This window comes from Fistularia commersonii, chromosome 14 (genome assembly GCF_037954325.1).
Source record: "Fistularia commersonii isolate RoL2024-O1a breed Wild chromosome 14, RoL_Fcom_v1.0, whole genome shotgun sequence".
NCBI lineage: Eukaryota > Metazoa > Chordata > Actinopteri > Syngnathiformes > Fistulariidae > Fistularia > Fistularia commersonii.
In genome coordinates this window covers 14,285,729-14,310,830 of record NC_141297.1, presented here as the reverse complement: position 1 = coordinate 14,310,830, position 25,102 = coordinate 14,285,729, and the positions used below count along the sequence as shown (strand labels likewise).

Here is a 25,102-nt window from a genome sequence, read left to right as displayed (position 1 = left end):
ACCTATTAGTTTTTTTTCAGATGTGGAATTATCATTAAGAATATAATCTGTCAGCATCACCCTTTGTCCTTCGGGTCAAGTATTTCATTTAAAAAAATGTATTTAGAATGCTTTTTGCTCGTCCATCTATCCAAAAAAATCTCTTGTCTAAGTGAATAATTTTGGGACCAATGGAATGAAACAAAGTCATTCTTTCATACGAGCTGCAAACTTTTTTTTCCCCAAGATTACAGCAGATTTCTTCTTCCTGCTGGTAAAATCATAAAATCTGTTTGCTCTGATTTTGAGCCGAGGCATAAAAATGTTATTTTAATTGGTAATTCCTAATAAAGAATGTATTAGTTAGTATTTGAATTATTGTTTCTACTAAATCCTCTACTACCTACGTGGTAGCTGACTACAACTGTTTTACACCTACTTAATGTTTACTGAATCCATACATTTGTTTTGGGAACCTGCTAAACAAATATATTAACGGTGACATAAGAGGCTGAGGATTTGCAGACGGAGAGAGAAACATGGAACAGTGCAGATATTCGCTATGACATTAGAAAGACAGACCAACCTTTTACTGTCACATCCAGATATATATACAGCACAACATCAGCGAAATTCAACTACTACAGTTAACCCATCATGGATGAACCATAAGCATAAGGCAGCTATTGAGAAGGATCAGGGGAGTAGTCAGGGTCTCAGCATCTTACTCAACAACACTTAGACGGGCTCGGTGGACCAGAGAAATTGAACCAGGCATGTTCGGCTCCAAGGACCACCATACTCACTTCCTGAGCCACCCCGATTACCTCCATGTGCACATGGGACTCTTTCAGGTTCTCTGAATTCCTCCCACAGCCCAAAAAGAAGCAGTAAGTTTATTAGAGAAATTGCCTAGATGTGTAAAAGACAAAGTGAACTTATTTGTCTCTTTGTGTCCCTGTGATTGACTGGTGTCTAGACCAGGCTGAACCCTGGCTGAAACCCTATCTTTGTCATCTTCATTACATTTGTAAGGAGGGTATAGAAAGTGATCTATGATCAAATCCTGTCCCTATGTGTAAGGGCAGGGCCATTTAAAAAAAAAAAAAAAAAAAAACTTCAGTTGTCTGCAGTTGTCCCAGTTTGGCCACTAGATGATAGTAAAAGCACACATTATTTCACCAACAGCTGCACCTGCTCTGGCTGAGCTGCAGAGTTCACACTAGGTGAACGAGGCAAAAGGGATTCATGTGAGCATGCGCCATCTGATATCACCTTCTTGATATTCATGCAACGCTATAATTAACCTACTATTCCTCTGCAAGCCCACAACTTACGGAATACTAATGCGAAATATCACAGTACAAGAAGGAAACGCGTCACAAATGCGTTGATGAAATAATCACAGCAACTAATTCACAACCTTATTCCGAATGTTTGATAGATTTCCAACCCAGTGGTTTTCAGTTCTTTTGCATGGTTAACTTCAACTTTGCTCCTAAATGGAACCTGCAGAAACAGGGAACTTTTTGAATCCAGCCTTGAACCTAGAGTGGAGGACTTAATTTCTTGTATTCACACAAGCATTTGTTAGTTAATGCTAGGTAGAGTGTAAATAACAATATCATACACCCACACAGAATTCACACATAAGCACAACATGTGAACAAAGCTGTTAAACATTTATTTAATGTTATTACTTTTTTATGTGCTTGCTCTTAATAACAGGATAAGCTTTTATTGGAAAGTATGTTTTTATCAAGAACTGAATGTGATGTGGCATAAAGGCACAAGTCACATATCATGTGACACATAGCTCATAAAAAATATATGATTTGAAAAAGGACACCCATTAACCTTGTAATTTTTTTCAAGGTAAATAAGTTTTTTCCTGTGCTGTTTATCATTAACTGTTCAAACATTTTAACTCACACAACCAGAAATTTCATTCATTAACATTACAATGTCAGATTTCAATATATGATATTACTTGTCTGTTGTCACACGAGGAACTATACTGCTCAAAAAAAGAAACAATACAATGTAACTCCAAGTTAATCACGCTTCTGTGAAATCAAACTGTCCACTTGGGAAGCAATATGTATTCATTCACTTTGACTTGTTTTAAGGACATTACATTGAAGTTGGATTAGCATGTAGTGTGTTTAGAGAGTGTGTGAGTAGCGAGATAAGTGTATTTAAAAAAAACTTTTTTCGAGTGCTGGAATTTGACAGGAATACATTCAGAAGGAGCATGTGAAGATACCCAATTTAACTTAATGGCGGCGGCAGGGCGATCAGCTTAAATCGAGTTCATCAGGAAGGTGTTGTGTACAGAACACAAAATGACTCCTCCCGCCCAGGTAAAAGATAAAGACCCCCCAGGTTGTCAACAAAATCCCCTTTCTCATTGCATCACACCTGTGTTTTCTGTTCCCAGTCCCATTACTGCATTTTGACAACGCATTGGTCTTTAACCAAGACTACGACTACTTGACTGGAAGATGAATCTGTATTCCTTGGCATTCAGAATTCAGTTGGAAAGCCCCAAGACATTTGGATACTTGGTCCAGGCCAGGCAAGTAAGTTCCTGAAGTGTTATTTATTCACCCATTAGACAGCAGGTTCCCCTTCAAGGAACATTAGTCATGACAGCACACAATGTACAATTTGTTATAAAACCTATTTATTCACAAAATAAAAACCCACAGAATTCAGAAAAAAGCTTGAGGGAAGAGTAAAGTACAAGGGACAAAGAAAATCAAATCCCAATTTTAAGCAAATCTGCTTCTAAAATGGGGACTGGATTCTCATTCCCGCGGTCACAAACCTTATTTTCCTGGTCACCCAAATGGCTAATTTGGCAGTCGGACAAATGGTTTACTGTAACTGATACACTCTTGTGATCTAGTTGGGTACTTTGGACCAAAATAAACAAATGGACGGTTAAGATAGCCCGCAAACCAAGAAACTAACCCTTCAAGAATCAAAGCAGTGGCAGCAACCTGGGACATTCGTTAAACAAATGAGGCAACATTTTCGGGGTGTGAACAAAACAAAGAGTCTCCTGTCACGCCAAATTCAAAATGTGCTTTGTATCTTTTTGTGGCCCTGAACAATCCTTCAATGGTGGTCACCTGCCTTTTTTTCCATTGGTAACTGGTACAAAGCTCACCAAGCACCTTGACAGAAGTTACATAGAGGTCTTTTTTATCTGTAGCTCGAAACTACTTCAAGTTTGGGGTCTTGTAGCAACCTTGTGGTCAGTAACAGGCCATCTTTGTCCTCCCACTCCCTGATCCATGGCAGGACAGGCCATTCTCATTCCATGACTTGAAGTGGGAGTGATCAGTTGCAGAGTAGTTTAAGTGGGCATCGCAGATTTCCTTGGTTACTCTAGCAACCAACCTAACAGAGTTGATATGTCCAAATTCCCTTTGTACATTCAAGGAAGAAGATAGATAGATAGCTTTTGTTTCTTTTTCCTGTTAAATTGATTCACACAGTGTTGGTTTTGTCTGGGTTTAACTTGAGTTCAAAGTTCAACAGTGATCTTTAATCTTTCAAAGGCATACCTCCACCTCTATATATTTTCTTCAACCTGCCTCCAGCTCTCACTGCAGATTACACTGTCATCTGCAAACATCTTGACCTATGGAGATTCCTATCTAACTACATTTGCCAGCTGTCCATCACCACTGCAAACAAGAAGGGGTTCAGGCCTGATCCTTGATGTGGTCTCACCTCCACCTTGAACTCTACTGTCACACCTACAGCACGCCTCACCCCGATCTCACAGCTGTTTGGCTGTTTCACAGCAATATTGGAGCATTGGACTTTAACAAGCATGTGTTTGACGTTAGATTAGTAATGCAGCCACAGGGGGCACAAGCCAGTATAATTCTGAGCCAGTCCCAAGCCTGGATAAATGCAGAGGGTGGTGACAGGAAGGCCATCCGGCGCAGGACTTGTGCCAAAGCACAATATGCTAATCGAACCTACGACTCTCATACTGGATCGTTCAAGGCCTGGATAAACAACAATCGCCATTGGTGGTGATAACCTACAGGCAACCAGTGGAAAGTGGGCTGTAACAGTACCAAATGTCAAAAATGCTAATTTGCAAAATAAATATGAGGATATAGAAAATGTATTGAAGACAAGAAAATTAAGGAAATGAACTCAGTGACCCCAGAGTGTAAACATTTTTCTGAAATTGATCAAATTCCCGTAACCACTTCTTCTCCTTTGGCTTTTCTCTTCAGGGTTTGCCACGGCGAATCAACCTCCATCTAACCCCATTCTCTGTATCCTCCTCTCTCACACCAACTACCTTCATACCCTTTCTCACTTCGCCCATAATGTCCAACCTCATCTGTCAGCCTGTCTATCATCACTGCAAACAAGAAGGGGCTCAGAACGGATCCCTGACAGTCCCACCTCCACCTTGAACTCTGTTACCCCTACAGCACACTGTCTCACACTGAGCATACATGTCCTGCACCAGCATAACATACATCTCTGCCACTCCAGATTTCCTCATACAATACCAGAGTTCCTCTCTTGGCATCAAATACCCGAAACCTATCATTGTATTATTAATTGTATTTTCTTATGTCTAGCATACAACTCAGTGTAAAGTTAAACTTTATTTTTTCTTTTTTTTTTAATAATTATACCATATTTCTTGTTCAATTCAAAATGGCAAAACTAACCAAAGAAGGTCCTATTCAATGTCTATCTTATTTTTCACCTGGTGCTGATATTTCTCTGTTGATTATACAGTCACAGTCAGATTCCCATTCAGCTCCTCCATTGAAAACAACATCTTCCTGTTATTTTTTTCCACCTCTTGTTTTTTTTCCCCTCACAACTCAAATTCTTTGAGCTGCTGCTGACTTGGATGTGTTACAAATTCCAGCGTATGTCCGGGGGTCATTGAACAGAGACGAGGGTCATTGCAGGCCAGAGCTGTCAGCGCCGGAGTGTCTCCCACAGGAAACACTGTGGCATTGACTTGTTTCGCTGATAGGCCTGTAGAGGAAAAATACCTCTTTGTTTTTGTCCCCTAAAACCGTGATTCCTGGTGAGATGCCTGTATGGATTTTGATACTTTCACCAATGTGTTGAAATTGGATTGCCTCAATCTTTTTCTCTGTGCGGCACCACATGATTATTTAGGAAACAGCATCCTCTCATGTGTCACCATTGCTTCTGGCGGATGTTTCTCTTGTTGATGATCACATGAGAATCAGGCAGTGTCAAACCAGGACGCTACAGCTCGCTTTTGACTGTGGGCTAATGGATCAGATTAGCTCCTCCTGATGATGCTTAACATTTTGATTTGGTTCACATGTTTTCTATTTAAAAACAGCCATGCTGCTCACAGTGCAACTCCAGATCAAACATATCCCTGGTAATAAGCCAGTTACACAATTGTTGGCCCAGGTAGATGCTGACCTCTCCCCTAAGTGTGAGGATTAGAGTGTGTGTTGGTGAAGCAGAGGTTGAGGGAGGAGAGTCAGGATGTGGGTCATGGCAGGTTGGAGGTGGGTTGGAGTTGCCCTGCTCTCTGTGACTCCAGCTCTGCAAGAAGGAAGCAGGATCATCAGCAAGAATTAGATATCTGTGTGTGCATAGTGCAGGCTAATCTTGTCGTAAAATGCACGCCTCCATGCAAGGTCTGCCTGTCTTTGTGACATGCGGCTTATCAGGCAGACAACTGCAATGTAACATCCTATTACTAAGAATAGCTGAAAGTAAAAACGTCCCTGTCGCAGGAACACTTGTTGTGTATCTTCAATTTCAACTTTCCTCTCATGTACTCACCGTCTACATTTCTGTCTGAATGCTCAATGCCTCAATTGATTGTATGTTAAAAATAATCAACAATGAGGAAATCCTGCCAAGTGCCACAATCCTGTCCTCATAATAGAATGTCCAATGGTGCCACATGACACTGCCATGTGTCAGAAACCCAACTCTGTAGCTTTTTGTGCTGATCCAAGGTCTGGCCACTGTGCTGGTAGGAAATGAGTAACCTTGACAAACCTTTCTCATGAATCACCCAGGTCAGGATGAACTATTGGTTTAAAATATGATAAACCTTTTAAAATTGATTTGGATCACATTGTAAACCTTGTAAATGAGAAACTCGTGGTTGTGAACAGGAATCAAAAGCGCTGTCCATCCTCCTGGTGCCACTGTTCGGCAAGCTGTTAGCATCTCTAGGTCTTTTTAACCTCCTAGCCTAAGATTTTTTGTGCCAATTATTTCAGAATATCTGTTTTCTAACAGTAAAGAAAAAAAAACAAAACATAGAGATTGATATGCTGTTTACCCAAGTGAAAAATTATGAACGGCTATCTGACCCCTTTGATTTCCATCACAGTTGTCCACAATTTACCAAGACATTTCACAAGAAACAGCATTAAACTGGAGTAGTCATTAGCCAGTGGAACTTCCGTCTCAAAGATTTCTGATTTGTGGCAAATTATCCTTATAATGAATGACATCCCTGTCAGCCTGGGCTTTATTTAGTTATGAATCTTTATTAGCCATCGTAAGAATGATAAAATTCTAAACCTATTTTTTCCCAGCTGTTGAGAAAACGTTGTGTTTGTTTGAATTTGATGACCACATCTTTCAACTTCAGCTGTGCTGTTGCTGTGTTGATGGTCCCAGGAATATGATGAGGGCCTTTACAGATGTGTGAAAAAGGTTGAAGAAGAAGTCCTGCCCCAAGTGGGGGAGTTCAAGTATCTTGGGGTCTTTTTGCGGAGTCTATACCGGTCTGTCATGGTGAAGTGGGTCTTATTTACCGGTCGATCTACGTTCCCACCCTCACTTATGGTCATGAGCTGTGGGTAGTGACCAAAAGAATGAAATCATGGATACAACCGGCCGAAATGAGTTTTCTCCCCAGGGTGGCTGGACTCTCCCTTCGAGATAGGGTGAGAAGTTTGGTCATCCAGGAGGAACTCAGAGTATAGGGAGGAGTCAGATGAGGTGGCTTGGGCATCTGATCAGGATGCCTCCCAGAGGAGGTATTTCCATCTGGGAGGCGACCACGAGGAAGACCCAAGATCCCTTGGGGTCCCCCCAGAGGAGCTGGATCATGTGGCAGGGGAGAGGGAGGTCTGGGCCTCACTGCTCTGGCTGCTGCCCCTGCAACTTGACTCTGGAAAAACGGGGGAAGATGGATGGATGGATGGATGGATGGATGGATGGATGGATGGATTCATGAGCCTTTTTTCATCCTTCTCAGAAAATCCTTATGGCTGGATTATACCCTCAGCTGTTTGCCATAGTTTTCACACTGAAATCAAATTGACAGCCTCTGAATGGTGAGGAAGCGTAAAATGTGGCAGTGATTTTAAATAGATAATGCAAAAAAAAACTGAGCTGAAAAGCAACTCTACTACAATGACACCACTGTTGGGAGAAAATTCCTTGGATTTTATCATTTGAAAAAAAAAAAAAACCTTTGGGAAGTCAGGTGATAGAAAATAAAGTATATCTGTAACAAGGTCCTTTGACAAAACAAGGGTTTGATCCTCACATGAGTCTAATAGTTTTAGTCGTCTACTATTTTGTAGTCTGTGCTTTGATTTTAGGAAGACAGTGTGTGTTGAGACAGAACCTTGTGATTTTTATAATGGATATTTGATGGAAAAATGAATATCAAAAGTGATCACTGGTACCTGCAGCATGAGAGATAGATGTTGTGAACAGGTAACCAGATGGGAAGAATTCATCTATCATCCAACAGTCGTTTTAGTTCTGATATTTGTTCATTGACTTCAGGAAGTAATGATCATAATCAGGTACCTATACCGCTTGTCCTGCACTTCTGCCCATCAGAAATGAACCAATGTCCTTCTTGCTGGGAGCAGGGAAAGACTAACCCATAGGCCATCCTGCTGCCCCCACCAATATTTTGGACATAGAAATACACAATGGTGAATTCATTGAGTGCTCTGTATGATGAATAGTGATTAGGTTTACCCAAATGTAACAAATCATGAATCATTGCCCACCAACCCAGAACAACATGTCCATAACTTTATATCATTTCCCAAGGTTTAGCAAAATAAAATTCCTAAAAAACGTAAGAGACAAAACAAAAACAAGATCAGCACATGACAGATTTGTGGTCATAAGTGTGTCATATTACCCATATGACTGAAATAGTTGTGAATGACTAAACATGTTTTTTGAGTCACAGTTCCCGAAAGCAGCTTGTTCTTTCTGAGTGGCCGGAAAGATTGCATTCCACATGCTGCATGATTTGACAGATCACACTACAGAGACCTGCCAGGATTGATAAAACAATTTAAATTGAATTTGTTTTTCCATATCCTCTTCATCATCTTATCCTAGTAATGCAAGTATGCTGGCATTGACATGGAAACATCGTGTGGTTGGGCATACAATAAACAAAGTTGCGTTAACATCATATCACGTGACTTATTACTGCCCTGTAATCACTAAACATCATTATCATCTCTGATGATAATATCATGTGAACTGTTGTTAGTGGAGGCAGTAGCATTTGAAGGGTTGAGAGATAATTTCAACACATAGGAACTCCCTTAACTCACAAATACATTCCTACTATGATGATTCACACGCACACACACACACACACACACACACACACACACACACACAAAGGTTTGTTCACCTGAGTTGGATCAGAGGAAGCACAATTGTGGTAGTGCTTCTTCAGCACAGTCACATAAGAAGGTCAGTTCCTGTTTTTCAAACATTCTGACATCCCTTTTACTATAAACTGCATACCTCCTAATCCCCAGTCTCCTCTGCCCTGAATGACTGATGAACAAACTGCACAATAGAAATTTGAGAGCGGGATGCGAGTCGTAAGGTTATATAATTGATGATGAGCCGCTAATGACAAGCTCTTCCTACTCAGCATTTACCATCAGCTAGTCTGGAGCCAGGAAACCAGGGAATTCACTGCATCATATTATTCACTGTCGGAAAATTAGCCGTTTCACAGGAATGAGAGGTGAATCAAATGGATCTCTTGTCATTACCCGAAAGGCTACTCTTACAGTTCTTACAGTCAGCGGCTAAGATATTGATCACAGTATCAATTATATGTGTGCGTCTATCTCAGCATGCGCGAAAGCTATATGGGCTACTGGAGCCGTGTGTGTGTGTGTGTGTGTTTTTGTTCTTTGTGTGTGTCTGTGCGCACGTGCGGGGGTGTTTATTAATTTCAGAGAATCTGGCCACAGAGACTAAGGGCAAAAACATTCAAAGAATTCATGAGCTTGTCCTGATGTGGCATTATAAACTGACTTACACCAAAAAGTGCGCATGTTTCATCTCTCATGATTAATGTCTCTTTGTTTTTGTTGCAAGTTTTGTTGGAGGTGAAACACAAAAGTTCTTCTGGCTGTTGACAGAGAGGACAATGTGATAAACATAAATCATAGACTTTTAGATGACTTTAAGATTGGTAGTTTGTTACTTCCTGCTTGCTCTCAGTTTGACTTTTCAGGAAATGAACAGTTTCAGTCTCCAGTATCATTACGAGTTTTATTCACTTCATGCTTCATTCTGCTTAACTTTGACTAGTCATAATTCATAGGGACTTTTATGGCGGCTCCTGGTGGTAACAAAACCGAACAATCAAACAATATGGACCGGGAATTGCCAACACAAAAATTTGAAAGATTGAAAAACTGATGTGGTGGTTGCACTTTTCGTGTTTGAGTTTGACATTCATGCAGGTTCGAGACAAAGTTTTTTTGTTTTTTTTTCACAAACGCAGATGAAAATTAGGAAGTACTCACTAAAGTCAGAATCCCCTTGCATCTCCCAGTTCGACCACACATGACGCTATAATGGTTCTAGGTGGGGTTTGGAAAGTAAACACTAATGCGGTTTGGTAACAATAAATAGTTTTCAGAATGATCTTGTTCTTAACTCGTCCAACTAGTCAAGAGGCATTCGGTGTTTAAAACAAGTTACACTTGCTCCAGAATGAACGTATCAATTAAACCTTGATAGAATGCGTTAGAGTCACTAACTGATGATTTCTGGGGAAGAAATAATAACAAACTGAGAAGCAGTAACCAACATCCTTACAAGCAGATCTGTTCACCATTAATCATTGAAAACCCCTCACTTCCGAAAGACAACCCAGTTGAATAATGCAGTGTATCAATATCACTGTGAACATTTAATTTATACACACACACACACACACACACACACACACACACACACACACACACACACACACACACACAGCCGGCTGTAACTTTAAGCAGAAGCTTATCATTGCCACATCACTGTTCTTTATTGGGTTTTCAGGAATGAGGAAGTGTGAAAGGCTGCATCTTTACGGGAAGCCAGCAAGTATGTGATGGGAGGGGTGAATAGAAATGCATGCGGGCGGGGAGGTGATGACAAATATTTGTTATGACACACAGGAAGAGTACACATAGAGAGGGGCAAAGGTAAAGAATCTTAATTGCATTGATCCAGGGTAATCACATTTCAGATTATCATAGTTGCTACTTGCTGCCTCCTGTCCAGTGACTGGAAGGAAATTTCTTGAGAAAGTGCACTTGAATATCTCCCAAAATATGTTCCACTGAGGGGAAAGCACGAGTTTTCCTTCTTGCTTCTGACAGAGAGGCAGAGCAGGCTGACCTTGGGGGGTCGCGGCATAATGTCGAAGGCAGTTTGTCATCCGGTTAGAATATGGCATTTCCGGGGGGAACTGCAGATGTTTTCTCACAGGAATAACTCTTCAACTGCTGCTCCTTCTTCATCAAAACCTGCCTCTCATTCCATAGAGCTACGGTTGCATACTTTCTGTGCCTTTTCTTATTAGAAATGCCAGTCAAGTTTGGCAAACACACACTGTTTGAACTACATGCTATACTTTCTTTGTTCAGTAACCTTGAACATAATCCTCAGTTAAGATGGTACTCTTCAGCTCCACCCAGATTCTCAGTCATTGTTGAGAAACTTGAACCAGGTCAACCTGATCTCAGACTAGTTTGTTAAGCCCTATGGCTTTTGCCACATAATAATTTTGGCATCGCATAAAAAGGAAAAGAAACTTGCTTTGATCAAAACGGATGATGCTACCGGTGTTTTGCGGAAAAGTCAGTTTCTGCCTCCTGCTTTACTACCTCTTTATCGGCATCAAACAGTAGCCTTCTAATAAAGGCGACAGTGCAGATGCTATTTTTTTTTTTTATCACACTTCCGAGATCTATCATTCCAAGTTTTTCTCAACATCTTAGTGACAAATTGGCATAAGAGTGTGTTTAAATATTACAGGCGTCTGCGTCATGGCGGCTGTCAAACTCTCATTGCTCCCTGGTTCACACATTCACCTGATCTGCAATGCATCCCACTCCACTGTTTAGTGCAAAATATTAGCAGAGTTAGATTGAGATGACATTAAGATTTGGATCTACCTTGATGGAATGCTATCCTTGTCTTCTGGTTCACTGGCAATTTTACAATGACAAAACAGGCTTCTATAAATGCAACAAAATATTTGTCAGAGGTCGAGCAAACTGTTTGATTCAGCTTCAGTTTTTTTTTTTGTTTTTTTTGCTAACACCATCTAATTGCCCCCTATCTTTGTAAACTAGCATTCTGCTGCTTTAAACAAAGATGAACAAAATGGAATATGTCAGATCTGAAGTCAAATATCACAACTCTCTTTTCGGACGATACAGACCATTGATGAGACACTTCCAACTAAAAGCACAGAGAATATTGACAATGAATGCAAAGTAGAACCTTTGTGTCATTATGTCCAGATCCATTCTTCCAAGTTTCCTCAACCTCCCCTTCCCATAACCTTTCAGATTCAAGAATATGTTCCCTCCCCCTCCGACAGCCTATCAGCTGCTTGGGGAATTAGCCAGAGAGAGAGTGAGTCATGGGTAGCCCCAGCTGCCTCACACAAGTTCCTCCCACTACCTTGGAAACCCAACAGACATCCTGGGGACAAACAGAGCCCCCGAGGTTCCTGGACTCCCATAGATCCTTGCCTGGCCTGGGAAAAATACTCATTGCAAATTGGCAAATAAAAGAGAAGTTCAAGTGTTTTTGGTGAGAAGCTCAAACTGACCCATCTGTTTGGAGCTCTTTTTTTGTTGGCTGCGAGTAAACCTGGTGCCAATTTGAAATAGTTTGTATGAATTCTAAGGAAAACACATGTAATTTGACAGCTTTTGATCATGTGACCTACCGTGCTTACAGGTGTTGTTTTGGCAGTTTGAGTATATTATCGACCCCTTCTTTGTCTTCATGTCGGTCTTCCTGTTTTGTGCCTCATTCCAACCATTTGAATTTGGCATAAGAATAATCGACCTGTATCATTTCTACCCAATTTCTACCACTGAGGAACCAAAGCCTGTGATGAGATTCTGATTCTATAAGACAGGGGGCGCTGAAATAATCGGTTAGATGTAAAGGGATCCCTGGTCTGTTGCTTTAGTGTGATTTCATGAAAACTTAAGGGGAAACCCTATAAAACTTTGGAAAATGTTCCTACACACAAAATCTCCGATTTTTTTGTGCCTCATTTCATTTTCACTTTTCTTGATTTTATTTGAATCATCTCAAAAATGAATATTGTAATATATCCAATATTTTTGCTGTGTTTGGCTTTGTTTTGTTTGAAGAAGAGGCCTGTTCCTTGATCTAACTCTCCCATTAGTGTTGGAATCTGGACCACCAATACAGGTCATGACTAAAGGGGGGGGTTGTGTGAGGATTTTTTGAATTGCAAACAAAAATGCTAAAATTTGTTGAAATAATGTAGTTTAGCAGCATACCAACTATGCAAAACTGCAGATTTGAATTTCATGCCACCAATGCATTCAGTCTTACAGCTTCCCACATCCTCTCACCTCACAGTGGAAAAGGACTGGCATGTAGCTACAGAAGAACAGAAATGCCTCTTTGATTAGCCCGAGTGGTATGGGGCATTCCCTTTAAAAAAAAGAAAAAATATGGTTGCCACCCCTGGAGAGGACCATATTTCCCAGATGGCATATTCACTTTAAAAAAAGAAAGATGTGGTTATTTCCTTTGCTGCAGAGAAGAGCATTTGTCTGTACTCTCACAGCGTCTACCAACATGTCATCTCTTTACTTACTTCTAATTCTTAGCCTAACATCACACATCACCCCTTCCATTTTAAAATGCTCCTAAATAAACCGAAAAAAAAAAAAGATTTAATACATGAGATGTATTTTCCTCATCTCTACCCAATTCACGTGATTGTTTTCAAAATTAGGAGCAAATTCAATGAAAGAATTAAAATAGATTTCTGAAAATCACGAGGGAATGACCTCAACGATGAAACCAAAAATACAGAAAAAAAAAATGAATTTAAATCATAAAATGTGTCTGGAAAGGAATTGAAATAATGAAACCAAAAAGAACAGTTCCACATTTTGACTGACAACTTCTTTGGTTCCCATGCTGTCAGATCAGTAGTGGAAGGTTTCATGGGAACTTCTGAACAATGTAAGATTTCGACAAGATCCATTGCACAACGTGATGCTACCTGTTGTTTTATCCACCTACATGCTTCAGATCCTGCTGTCTTCCTCGCTCCCTCCTTGTCGAGGCTTGTCAGTGCGGGAGGTTTTTTGGGTGGTAAGTGCCGTGGGATCCTGCACATAGAGTACAAAGGTGTGGTTAAAAGCTGTCCACCCTCCCACTCTCACTCTTGTAATTGCGCCTGAGTCATTCAGAAAACTGTGTAAATAACGTAAATGACAGTGCCGCCTTCGTGTGACAACAAGTTGAGAGTGAGAAAGGCTACAGTCCTCCTTTGGGGCCCATGAAGAGAACAGAAGGTTTGCATTTTCTTACTTAATGAGACAATAAATAACAGAATCATCAGCCTATAAGTTGATGAACAAACACTTCCCCGCTCCGCCTGGTTTTCATTATTTCACACTCCATTTTGTTTCCCCTTGCAATTAATGTTTAGTTACATTCCTTGCAGAAAACACAATCATCATCATTGGCACCTTGAGAGTTGAAGCCACGCTACGTGAATAGAAAGTCTCGTGCAGTAGCGAATACTTCAAGGTAAAATGGGATATGAATTAATTATTTATTATAATTAATTATTATATTTTCCTGTTAATTAATCTTTATCAAAATTCTCATAAGAGCTGCCTTTGAAGCCCCCACACATTTGAACAATTTAACTGATAAAGCTGAGCCCCCTTGATTGTTAGTGATTATTTTTAACAGTTGATTTTGCGCTTAATTTTCTGATAAATAATTTCACATTTTCTGGTTAGCACTCAAACATGGATTTCTCTTTTTTTTTTTTGAATTTTTTTCTCTTTGATTAACGCCCCATACATTTGCAAATATTAATTTTGATAAGAATCTAAGCAGGAACTAGACTGAAATTTTCTTTACCAGGGCACATGGCACAATCAGAGGCACATTCTATTCTATTCCTTATTGTAAAGTTACTGCAAATTGTAGTTAGTTACATATATATATATATGTTGATTAATGTGAATATGGACACAAAAAAAAAACCTTTGAAGGTTGGTGGTGCATGTTATAACTCTTCAAGAGCAAACAGAAGTAGTGGTACTTGTGCTCAACTGTAAACGTGCCTGTAGCGCTTATATTTAAATTTGCTTGGATTAATAAAATGAGCTGCACAAGGAATTCTGCCTAAAAACTATTAACCCTCAGTTTTCTTCTTTTTCTTTTTTTTAGTTGCAGAATTTTTGCAAAACATACACCTGTCTTTTAGAGCCTACTGAATTTGCTGGTCTATTACTATGTAAAATTGGAATCTATCAAAAACCCAATGATACCAAAGACGCTTTCAGACAAAGCTAGTTTGTTAATTGAAAAAAGGCAAAAAAACAAAAAAAAAACCATCAGTTTCCCATATTTATGCAAAAACTGAGAGAGGTAACCACTCACTAGGGGACTAAACAAATATAATTTATATCAAAACAACCAGTCACAGTAACAGTAGGCAATTAAAAATGCCCAAAGGCACCATAGCATATCAGATCATCAGTCCTTCAGATCTGAAACTAATTTCTCCAATTCTACAATTACCCAATATAGTCTTTTAGGGTTAAAGCTAGCATTATACATCTGTAATAGCCAGTGCCTAAAATTGCCACTATTCAGCTTAAGATAATTAGGAAGTGTACAATCACAGCAAATTTATTGAATGGCAGCATTGACTGGCATTAAGACAGTGTACTGTTTTGTCTTTTGATTCTGTTTCTGTTTTTTTTTTTTTTACCACATGGCCTCCTGCTAGAATCTAATATGAGATGTAACACTGCCTTTGACAAATGTAACCCAACATTTAAAGTTGTAACTGCAGCAGTACCTAAGATCTTACTTCGTACTGCTTAGTGCTGTGTGTCATTCTTTTAATGGAAACAGTGAGCTCGAGATCTTTCAAAAGGTTACTAGTGTAAAATACCCCATGGCGTTAGATATTTTATTCAATGTGGCAAATCAGACAGACTACGGTGTCCCCCCAAACTCCAGCCTGGTTGGAATCAGCTGCCAGACAAGCGGTGAAAAGGAGCAGTGCCACAGCCTGGTGGAGTCATATGATGAAGAGGCAGATCATCCTGACCTCTTCTAAAACTTCAGTTCTAGTAGAAGAAGTGACAAAGACACTGGCTGGCTACATCCATTACTCACTTAATGACTTTGTGTGTGTGTGTATGTGTGTGTGTGTGTGTGTGTCTGCCTTTCTAAGGTTAAAGTGACCTCATGACAGAAAAGATGAGGGGGGACAAGGGCATTATGCAGCATTTTACTTTAATGAAAGCTATTAGTCAAGCAGAATTTAGCTGTTGGATTTGAAAATGTCAAAGCATGAAGCAGCAACAAACCATGTGACATCTGGATTCAGATGTCAGCAAGAAGTTGGTTATAGGATCTATAATCCATGTTGTTTTTTTTTTTTAATGCATGGCGGATGTGAACTCTTTTGCAATGCGCTATCATAGAAGTATCCAAAACAACCACAATGCCTTTTATGAGTCATAACCAAGTTAACAGTTTCAACTGTTGATTGGGATGTTTTTGTGGTAGAAATACAAAATATACAGGTCCAAGTCCATCAACATTATTTTGTTGTTGAGGAAATATTATATTTCAATCTATCACTCAGGGTAGTTTATAGAAATGACATTCACTGTTGAAAATCCTATTTTCCAACCATCCATCCATCCATCTTCTGCCACTTATCCTGCACTCGGGGTCTCAGGGGGATGCTGAAGCCTATCCCAGCTGTCATCGGGGGAGAGGCAGGGTTCACCCTGGACTGGTTGCCAGTCAATCGCAGGGCCAAAATCCTATCCTGTGACATTGTAATAGGATTGAGGTCTGGTTTCATTTAGGCAAATTTTTTGGGCTGGGAATAGGTCAACACTGTGATTCATGTGAAAGTTGTAAGCCGTAATGTCGAAATCAGACTCCACCCAAAAGATATTTCTAAATACTCAAAACAGTTAATGAACAACAATAAGAAAGTGTTGCAAAATAGTTTCTCCGCACCTTATATTTAAATCCACAAGAGACACTGGATGTCATCATATTTAGAGATATTTTTGCACCTGCAAGATGAAATGATTTCCATCAACATCTTAACAATATGGAATGACTCAGCTGCAGATATTGATTCATAAAAGTTGACCTTTTATATAATTGATTCAAGTCTTATACACATTTGAAAGAAAATATACACTTCTATGCCCAACTGTCTAACTCTTACCTACAAAAATGTACCTTGGGTAGTTGAATTACGTCACCTCATGACGAAACAACAGCACCTCTTATATGGAAGATTTCGGTGACCTTTATTACCGGACATCTATATTTAATTTCTCAAAGAAATAAGGCTGTGAGGAAGCAAACTGAAATCTTTTAGGCAGTTATGAACTCCTTGTGATAAATCTGTGAAATTAGTAGTTCCTGAATCCTCTTGCCGGCCACTCAATGCAACACACACCAGGAATCGACAAAGGTCAGCAGAAGGGAAACAATCACTAGAGAGGCCTTCTGGCAGAAAACCCCTCAGGATGTCAGCTGACAAAGAATAAACAGTCACAGCATCAGTATGTGTCAGCAAATTGCAATTGATGGATGGGTTCTACATAAACCCCTTTGTGTAAAAGTTGAGGGAATGAACTTCGACTTTTTTTTTCCTTCTTAGCTTTTTTTGGATCGATTCAAGTCAACAGGAAAACATCAAAACATTTGGTTAAAATAGAAATGTATTAGTTATTACGAGGGGTTTCTAGATGCTTTTCTATGAGGAAGACTTTCCGACCAACACCGTCTTGGGCAAACCTTTCCAGTTTGATAAATCAAAATTCATGCCAAATGTCCAAATGAACATCTGGAGAGACAGACTGAAGATGAAGCAAGAATGCAGTGGTGAGCACTCTAGCCTCACAGCACGAAGGACCCTGGTTGGATCCTGACAAGGGAACCTTTCTGTATAGAGTTTGCACGTTCTCCCCATGTCTGCGTGGGTTTCCTCCGGGTTCTCCAGTTTCCTCTCACAGTCCAAAAACATGCAGGTTAACTGGAAAAAATTGGGAGCCAGTGGGTGGTTGTCTGTCTATTTATGTAGCCCTGCGATTGACTGGTGACCATTCCAGGGTGTACCTCGCCTCTTTCCTGATGACAGCTGGGATAGACTCCAGCATCCCCCCTGACTCTGAGAGCAGGATAAGCAGCAAAAGATGGATGGATGGATGGATGGATGGATGGATGGATGGATGGATGGATGGATGGATGGATGGATGGATGTATAAAAGGGTGCATCTATGACTCAGTTTCAGTTGAGTCTCTCCAATCAGAGGCTTGGTGGTTTGATTCCCAGCTACTCCTGTCTATATGCGTAGTGTCATTGGGCAAGAGGGAGAGTGTGGCACTTTGAAAGTGTGTATCTGGGTGAACGTTAGATCCAGAGTCATTTTTGACATGACAAACGTTTGAATTGGCTATATAAGTGGAGACAATTTACCGTGAGTATTTTCATCATGTACATTATGTACAGGTATAAATTCACTGAAAATCTGAGATGTAAAAACTCAAAATCAAAACAAAGGGAAGAATAAATAGATAAATACATTGGGATGGAATGTATTTATCCTCAGATCAAGTCCAGTCAAAACATTTTAGTCCCAATACAAATGACAAAGATATGACGCTCATTCTCTCGAGTTAATCATTAACCAAAAAATCATGAAATTTGTTTGCAACTCACACAAATGGTACTATCACTAATGTCCAGTGCCAGTGTCGTTTCAGATCCTGATATTGTTTGTTTGTTTAGAAGTTTATTAGGACAGTGTACATTTACATTAAGCACAGAGGCAGAGATGTTTGTACCAGATTGTAGCTCATAACTAATTTCCATCTGTAGTCCTGGGAAGACAATACAAATATTTAATGTTTTTGTATGTGTTGTATGTTTTTAGGCTGAAATAATCAGCAATGGGGAGATAGTAACCAGATGCATCAAAGCTGAAAAATAAAAATTCTAAAATAGCTTAAAAAAATTCACGTAAGCATTCCTGATATCTTTACTGATATTCATTAATTATTGACATTTATCGAATGCTCTGACTTTCAAATACAGAAATTAAAAAAGGAACATTATTGATATTCCAGCCAAATGCAATGAATATGATCTCAAGCTGTTTGAAAACCCTAAATTGCAAGTTTTAACTTTAAAACCGTAACGGTAAGAACTCAAGACTTCATGAGTGAGTTAGCGCATGTCCATCAGCCTCCTTCACACCATCACAACCAGTTGACATGTATGAGAGGTGAGTTTTGAGTTTTCAAGAAAGCAGAACACAGACAAACTGAGAGATGGTGAGGCGATATATGGATAGACGGGGGCTTCCGGGGGAAGTTTTATGAAAATATTACCCAACACCTCTGCGTCTAGCAGTTGGAGTGGAGCGAGAGAGGGGGGTTGGAGGTTGGGGTGTTATGTAACAGTTGCTGTTTCTGAGCAGGGTGCCGTGCATGATTTACGAGAACAGGAATGGAGATGAGCCAATCAGCTCATACGTGGGGGGCGGTGAAGACCACGCAGGGGAAATTGAGTTATCTGTGAAAAGATAAAAAACATAGACTCTTCTATTGACTCATGCACAGAGTGTGTGCACACCCATTTGTACTACATCAATTGGACTAAACAAACTACATGTAACGTTGAACCCTTACAAATAATCTATTGACAGAATTGACTGACCCTACAATAGGTTTCACATAGATACAGTATATTAAACATGCCAACATTTAATTGTATTTGACATTTATTAGTATATATTCTTCTACTTGGGTCCCAAAAAGCTTTGCTTTAACCTTTAATGGGATTTTGATAGTATTTTAATTTCTTTTTTAAAACAATAAATGAAGTGAGCGCGTGCTCTATCACTGCACTAAGATTAGTTTTCGATGTGTGCCTTTTGAGACCTAAACACAGTTAGTGTTCAACTGAGACATTGATGGTAGCATTTGTCCCATTTTAGTGATGACTCAGTGCTGAACTAAGACAAGGTAAATTAACTATGGAGCAGGGTTGTGTGACTCAGTCTAAGCAAATATTCAAAGGACAGCATATGAAGCTAAAGACAGTTTGCATCCTAAGTTTTTTCACATGCTCTGGGAAATTTCTGACTTTAACAAACAAAAGTAATGTAAAAAGATTAAAGGGAATTAATTCCATGAATTCATTCATTTCAAGATCACAATTATTCCTTTCGCCATCACCTTCTAAATTAGTATCACAATTGAAAGTATGCTAAATGGACGGATGGTCAGGTGAAGTTTTTAGGCAGACAAAAGGCAGTTAGAGCTACTATGAAAACACCAAACAGCCTTGAATAAATAGTGACCTAGATTGAATTGTAATAAAACTGGCACAAAAAAAAAACAACTAAAAAAAAAATCCATATACAGTTGTTCTGATGTGACACAAGTCTTTTAAATGAGAAGCGACGATAGAGTTTCTGCTGAAGAACAATTTTATCGTTTCAGGTCAGCTTCACAAGGTTCTTGGAAATGAACTATGCCTGACCAGCGGTATGGAGGCTTTTTTTTAAAATGGTTTTGTGGTTTCTTTGAAAGGAAACTGCAAATGCGTTTTCCCGTGGAACTACAGCCGCTTTTAAGAACCTAAAAAAAAAAACTGTCAGTGAACATTTCATTTCCTTTTTTGGCTTTTGTGAGACAATAATAAACAAATGTCCTTTTTGGGTCAATATTTTTTAATCTATATATGTATATATTTATACTTATTCATTTTAATTTTTGTTTGTTTGTCACAAATGTCTTGGCAAATTAATTTAAAAAATAATGAATAAAGCTAAAATAAGATAATGGGGGAAACCTAAACCGAAATCTAAAAATTGATAATGAAAACTCACCTGAACCAAGACAGTGTCATAATAAGCACAAGATACCTTGAAAATAAAAAAACAAGAAGTTAAATAAAAGAAATTAAATTCAAGAAATTAGAAACTACCAAGTGGAATTTAACTGAGCTTGAAAGACAAGGTTAATTTATTTATGTTGTTTAACATAAAAAGGCATATGTGTATTATCCTTTGTCACCGTTTTTCTCTCTGCTTAAAAAAAAGACAGAGTTAACATAGGATTAACAACAAGGAGGTGACCAACTTTAACAGTATTTAGAGCAGAGGCAACCGCACATCACAACACAGCGAGGTGACATGAAGGCGGGTGTGCTTCTCAGAATGAGATGGGAAGCTCAACAGTGTCATTCGAAGAAGCTACTCGTGGTCTCTCATATACTGTAATCTCTCAAGGGAAGTGGTTCACTGTCTTGCTGCAGAGAAAAGCAAGAATCAGATCAAAGTATTACTGCAAGAAGGTTATATTTAAAGGCTTTTTCTTAACTGACTTCCATCTTTTATGGGTTGATATAAAAACATATGTAGGGAGCTGATGTCTAAAAGGTGGATGTACTTGAATGTTGATGCAAAGTGGCTTGGTATGAGAATAGGCTGAGGATTAGTCAATGACCCCAAGACTCGCTGAGTGTGAGTCAATAAAACGCTTGGGACCAGATTGACTAAAAGCCTTGCCACAAATGAGTGCTGTTGTGTGAGAGCATTTATTATCTTCTTCAGGGATTCCCAAAACGCTGTCTGCACGACGATTCAGAGAAGCACAATGATAATAATAATAATAATAATGATAATAATAATAATAATAATAATTGCTACCATTAACAGAAAAGTAATTGAATCTGTAATTGCGATTTAAAAAACTGTGAAAAAAAAAAATTTATAGTACCTTGGGCCATTTTTGCAGCTAATTACATCAATTAGTAAACAGTTTAAACTTTAAACCATTGACTATTTACTGTTTAAAAAATATTGTAAATGATTTTAAAATTTGGATTCACTGTCAAGACACTGAATTTGTATATCTAATTGCATGAGTTTCATCTAACTCCTCCAAGCCAGTTGTTGTGCAGTGTATGAGTGGGTGTCAACTGAAGAAAATACATTGAATTCCCCCTTGATTCATTTTATTACTCACAGAACTTTTTCCTTCATAGATAATGATCTCAATGGTGGCTCAAATGGTTTCATCCACTCATCAAGTTTGGTGTCTAGAAGAAAAATCTGTCTGACTGGCAACCAAGTCAGCAACCAAATGCTAACCCATGCTTGAAAATGATGAGGGGTGACAGCTTGGTTGCTGTATATGCTTTACAGTTTCAAACACAAATAGTGTTTTATGCCTTTTTTTTACAACCCAACAACAACTCCATTGTTTCTACTGTTTTACTCTAAATTAACAGTGCATGAGGTTCTTTGTAACATAGACTGAATATCTGTAGTGATGATAACACTTCTTTAACCAACAACCCTGTGGAAGGTATAATAAAAACTTGAGATTAGCAACGATTACATCTTCATCTTTCCCTCCTTCAATGCAACGACAAAGAGCTGTGTTGAGTTGTCTTTTGGAGCCAAATTGCCAAACTTGGGCTTATTCATTGTGACCACACCGTTGAATACATACCACAGAGAGACGCCAGTGCTCTCAGTCACAGCTAAAGTTGCTTGACATCAAACAAGCACACAAACAGCACCAGTGTCTGTGTATGTGTGTGTGTGTGTGTGTGTGCGTCAGTGTGCATTTGCTCAGCAGGTAGGGTACACTAGGGTATCATGGCTGAAAAGAGGTGCATTATAATTATCAGTCTAGACAAACAAGACAATGAGCTGAGTGACTGAAAAGCTCAGAATAGCTAGAAAGAGACAATGCAACAATGGAGGTATTTTGGTTTTCATCTACAACATTATCTTTATGTCAGTTCCCATCCTGCAAGTCACAGGTGGTGAACACACACACACACACACACACACACACACACACATAAATGTATACAAAGACACCATGTCCACCTGACAGGCTTTTGTGCTCATGGGAGCACCATATTGTGAGCCTCTGTGTAATTTGCTGTTGTGTAAATCAGTGGGGGGGCCTGGAAGCACCGTGTCAAGGAGTCCCCAGGGAACTTCCCAACTGATTAAACCTACAACTCGTATCCAGGTGAGCAGCTTCATGATAAAGTATATCCCGCTGGCCTCAAACGCTTCAACATCTCCATGAACCCAAGAGTGCATCCATGGGCTGTTGATGGGATTAAACCCACAGTCAAGCTACCATAAATTATCCCTGCAGAAATGTTTGGTTTTAATAACAAAGCTGTAAGGAACAGCAATGATCAACTCATGCAATTATACAGCCGGCCAGCGATATGTATATAAGTATCAAATCATGGTAACTATTGTGTAATATATTACTGAAAAACGGCAACAGAAATATGCTATTCCTTTTTTAAATTTTGTTCAAGGTCATGACACCATGTGATATCAGTTGTCTTGGTAAGCGTAAAGGAGATTTCCTGTTGGTTTTAACATGTGGTTTTGTTTGCTTTCCTTAAAAAAAAAAAAGAAAAAAAAAAAAAAACAGCACCCTCCAAAACATCATAAAGTTATTTTCACATGCCTGTTACTGTCGGCTTGTTAAAGGAATCTTGATTGGGGCAACTTACGTTGATTTGAAGTTTGTATTTTGATGGTGACGTGCACTAAAATTTACCATCTTACCAACTTTGGGTCCAATGTTTGTCAAATAAAAACTGATCATGGGGGGTTCAAGTCTAGTAATATTAATGTTTTTTTGTTTTTGCTATAGACCATTATAGATAATCATTGAAAATATAAGATGACACTTGTCAATGTTTTCTTTTCCTTTTGGTTTTTTCCCTTCAGGGGTCGCCACAGGAAATCAACCTTCTCCATCTAACCCTATTCTCTGTATCCTTCTCTATCGCAGCAACTATCAAGTTTTTTCCATCACATATTATAGTTTATTAAAACTTCAAAAGGCATCATATCCAGTCACTGAGGAATACAGGGAAACATGCCCAATTCTCCCATTTTACATTAACAGAATGAATATTTTATAGTAATTTCAGACTATCGAGAGACCTTTCAATAAATGGTGAAAGGAAGGAAAAAGAAAGAGAAACAGAAAAAAAAAAAGAAACTCAAATTCTAATTTAAAGTTCTCCAATTAACAATTTATTTTCATAATGACTTATTTCATATTGAATCACTCAAGCCACTCAAACTTTGGATAATACTTTCTTACTGTAAACACAGAAGGGTATTAAAAAAATGCAGTGAAAAAGAGATGTATTCAGGATCACTTGAAACTTGCTTTCTCATAAACTCAAGGACAGATTAATGCCTTTGTCCTTTTACACCCTGAAGGACTTCAGAGATTAATTTACCTTGTCTTCTCTCCGGTTCTGTTCAAAATTTCTTGCACTCCCAGGGGACGATGACGCACTTTGACTTTCTCCTTTCCCGTTGACATACTTGTAATGTGACTCACGCTGTCCAATTGAAGTCAACACACATTTCAATCATTGACCAATTCAAATATGTAGGAGTGGTTTGTTTAACAAACCCTCTTGACATGACTCAATGCACTTCCTGGATTGTCCTTTATCCTGGATCTGAGGACATTCTAAAAGGTTTCGGTCAAATAGGTTCACTCCTGTTTTCTGCAGCCAGGAAAGGTTTCTGTAACAAACTCAGATCATATCAGTCACCCCTTGTGAAAGATCAACTTTCCAAAAAATTCAATGTAATAGTTGAAGACTGGTATTTGTCGACGTTTGTTTAACAGCAGACAGTCTGCTCTTCGACCGTACATATCCCGACTGTCTCTGTAACCGAGCATGTTTCTAAAAAAAAAAGTGAGCAGGAAACAGGTTGTAGAAGGCTATAACCTACAAACCTAGAAAAATGTTTATTTTTGTTTAAACAGTGCTCTGATGCAATTTATTCACTTTACCCTGCAAGATATGCATCACCTCTGTGCTCAATGAATGCACTGCTGGCTGTCACACCTCCGCAGGTTATCTCCATACGAAAGGATGCAGGCGCTGAAAATGGAGGCTGCCAGGAGACAGGTATCGGTCCTCAGGAGAAGATTCTGGCCAAAGAGTCAAGGGAAGCCATAAGGACGTGACTCACTTGAAAATGAACCATCCGATGTGTCTTAAGAATGGGTGAAATGGTACCCAGACTTATTGACAGGCAAAGGAACTGAGCTTACTGCATTGAAACATTCTGAAATACAGTGTAAGTAACTTAGTTGTTTGTGATCTAAAACACTTCCAAAATCAAACTATCCAAGGGCCACATGGAGAGAGAGTTCGTACAACCATTTGCTCTCTCATTCACATGCCTGGGCAATTTGGGTTCTCCAATGTTTTTCTGCAAGTTTTTGGACTGAAGGAGGAAACTGGAGAATCCGGAGACCAGGAACCTACTTATTGAGGCAGAAGTGCTTCACACTGCACCACTGTGATGCCCATCTGTGATCTAATTGTAGAAAATTTCTATAAAAATAACACAAACAAACCAGGACCTTGTGATTTCTAAAGAAGTATAATAAATTGTGGTCAGACATCTTATTCCTGGCACTTTGATGATGTTTCCTTATTGTT

At 39.1% G+C, this 25,102-nt stretch overlaps 1 protein-coding gene across 2 annotated transcripts; it reads right to left on the bottom strand.

Moving 5' to 3' along the window:
- Positions 1–2,693: 2,693 nt before the first annotated feature.
- LOC147227347 (uncharacterized) lies at positions 2,694–24,112 on the bottom strand. 2 transcript variants are annotated; one of them, XR_015107089.1, is made up of 3 exons: positions 23,876–24,112; positions 13,579–13,667; positions 2,694–5,565 (listed from the first exon to the last, which is right to left on the bottom strand). XR_015107089.1 is itself a non-coding variant. In XM_086159210.1 (3 exons), the coding sequence occupies exons 1-3, from the start codon at positions 23,959–23,961 to the stop codon at positions 5,344–5,346; spliced, it is 417 nt and encodes a 138-aa protein (XP_086015336.1). In that variant the 5' UTR covers positions 23,962–24,112; the 3' UTR covers positions 2,694–5,343. The 2 variants fall into 2 exon arrangements, 1 of the variants encoding a protein (XP_086015336.1); XM_086159210.1 differs by having other exon boundaries at positions 13,559–13,667.
- Between the last annotated feature and the right edge of the window lie 990 nt (positions 24,113–25,102).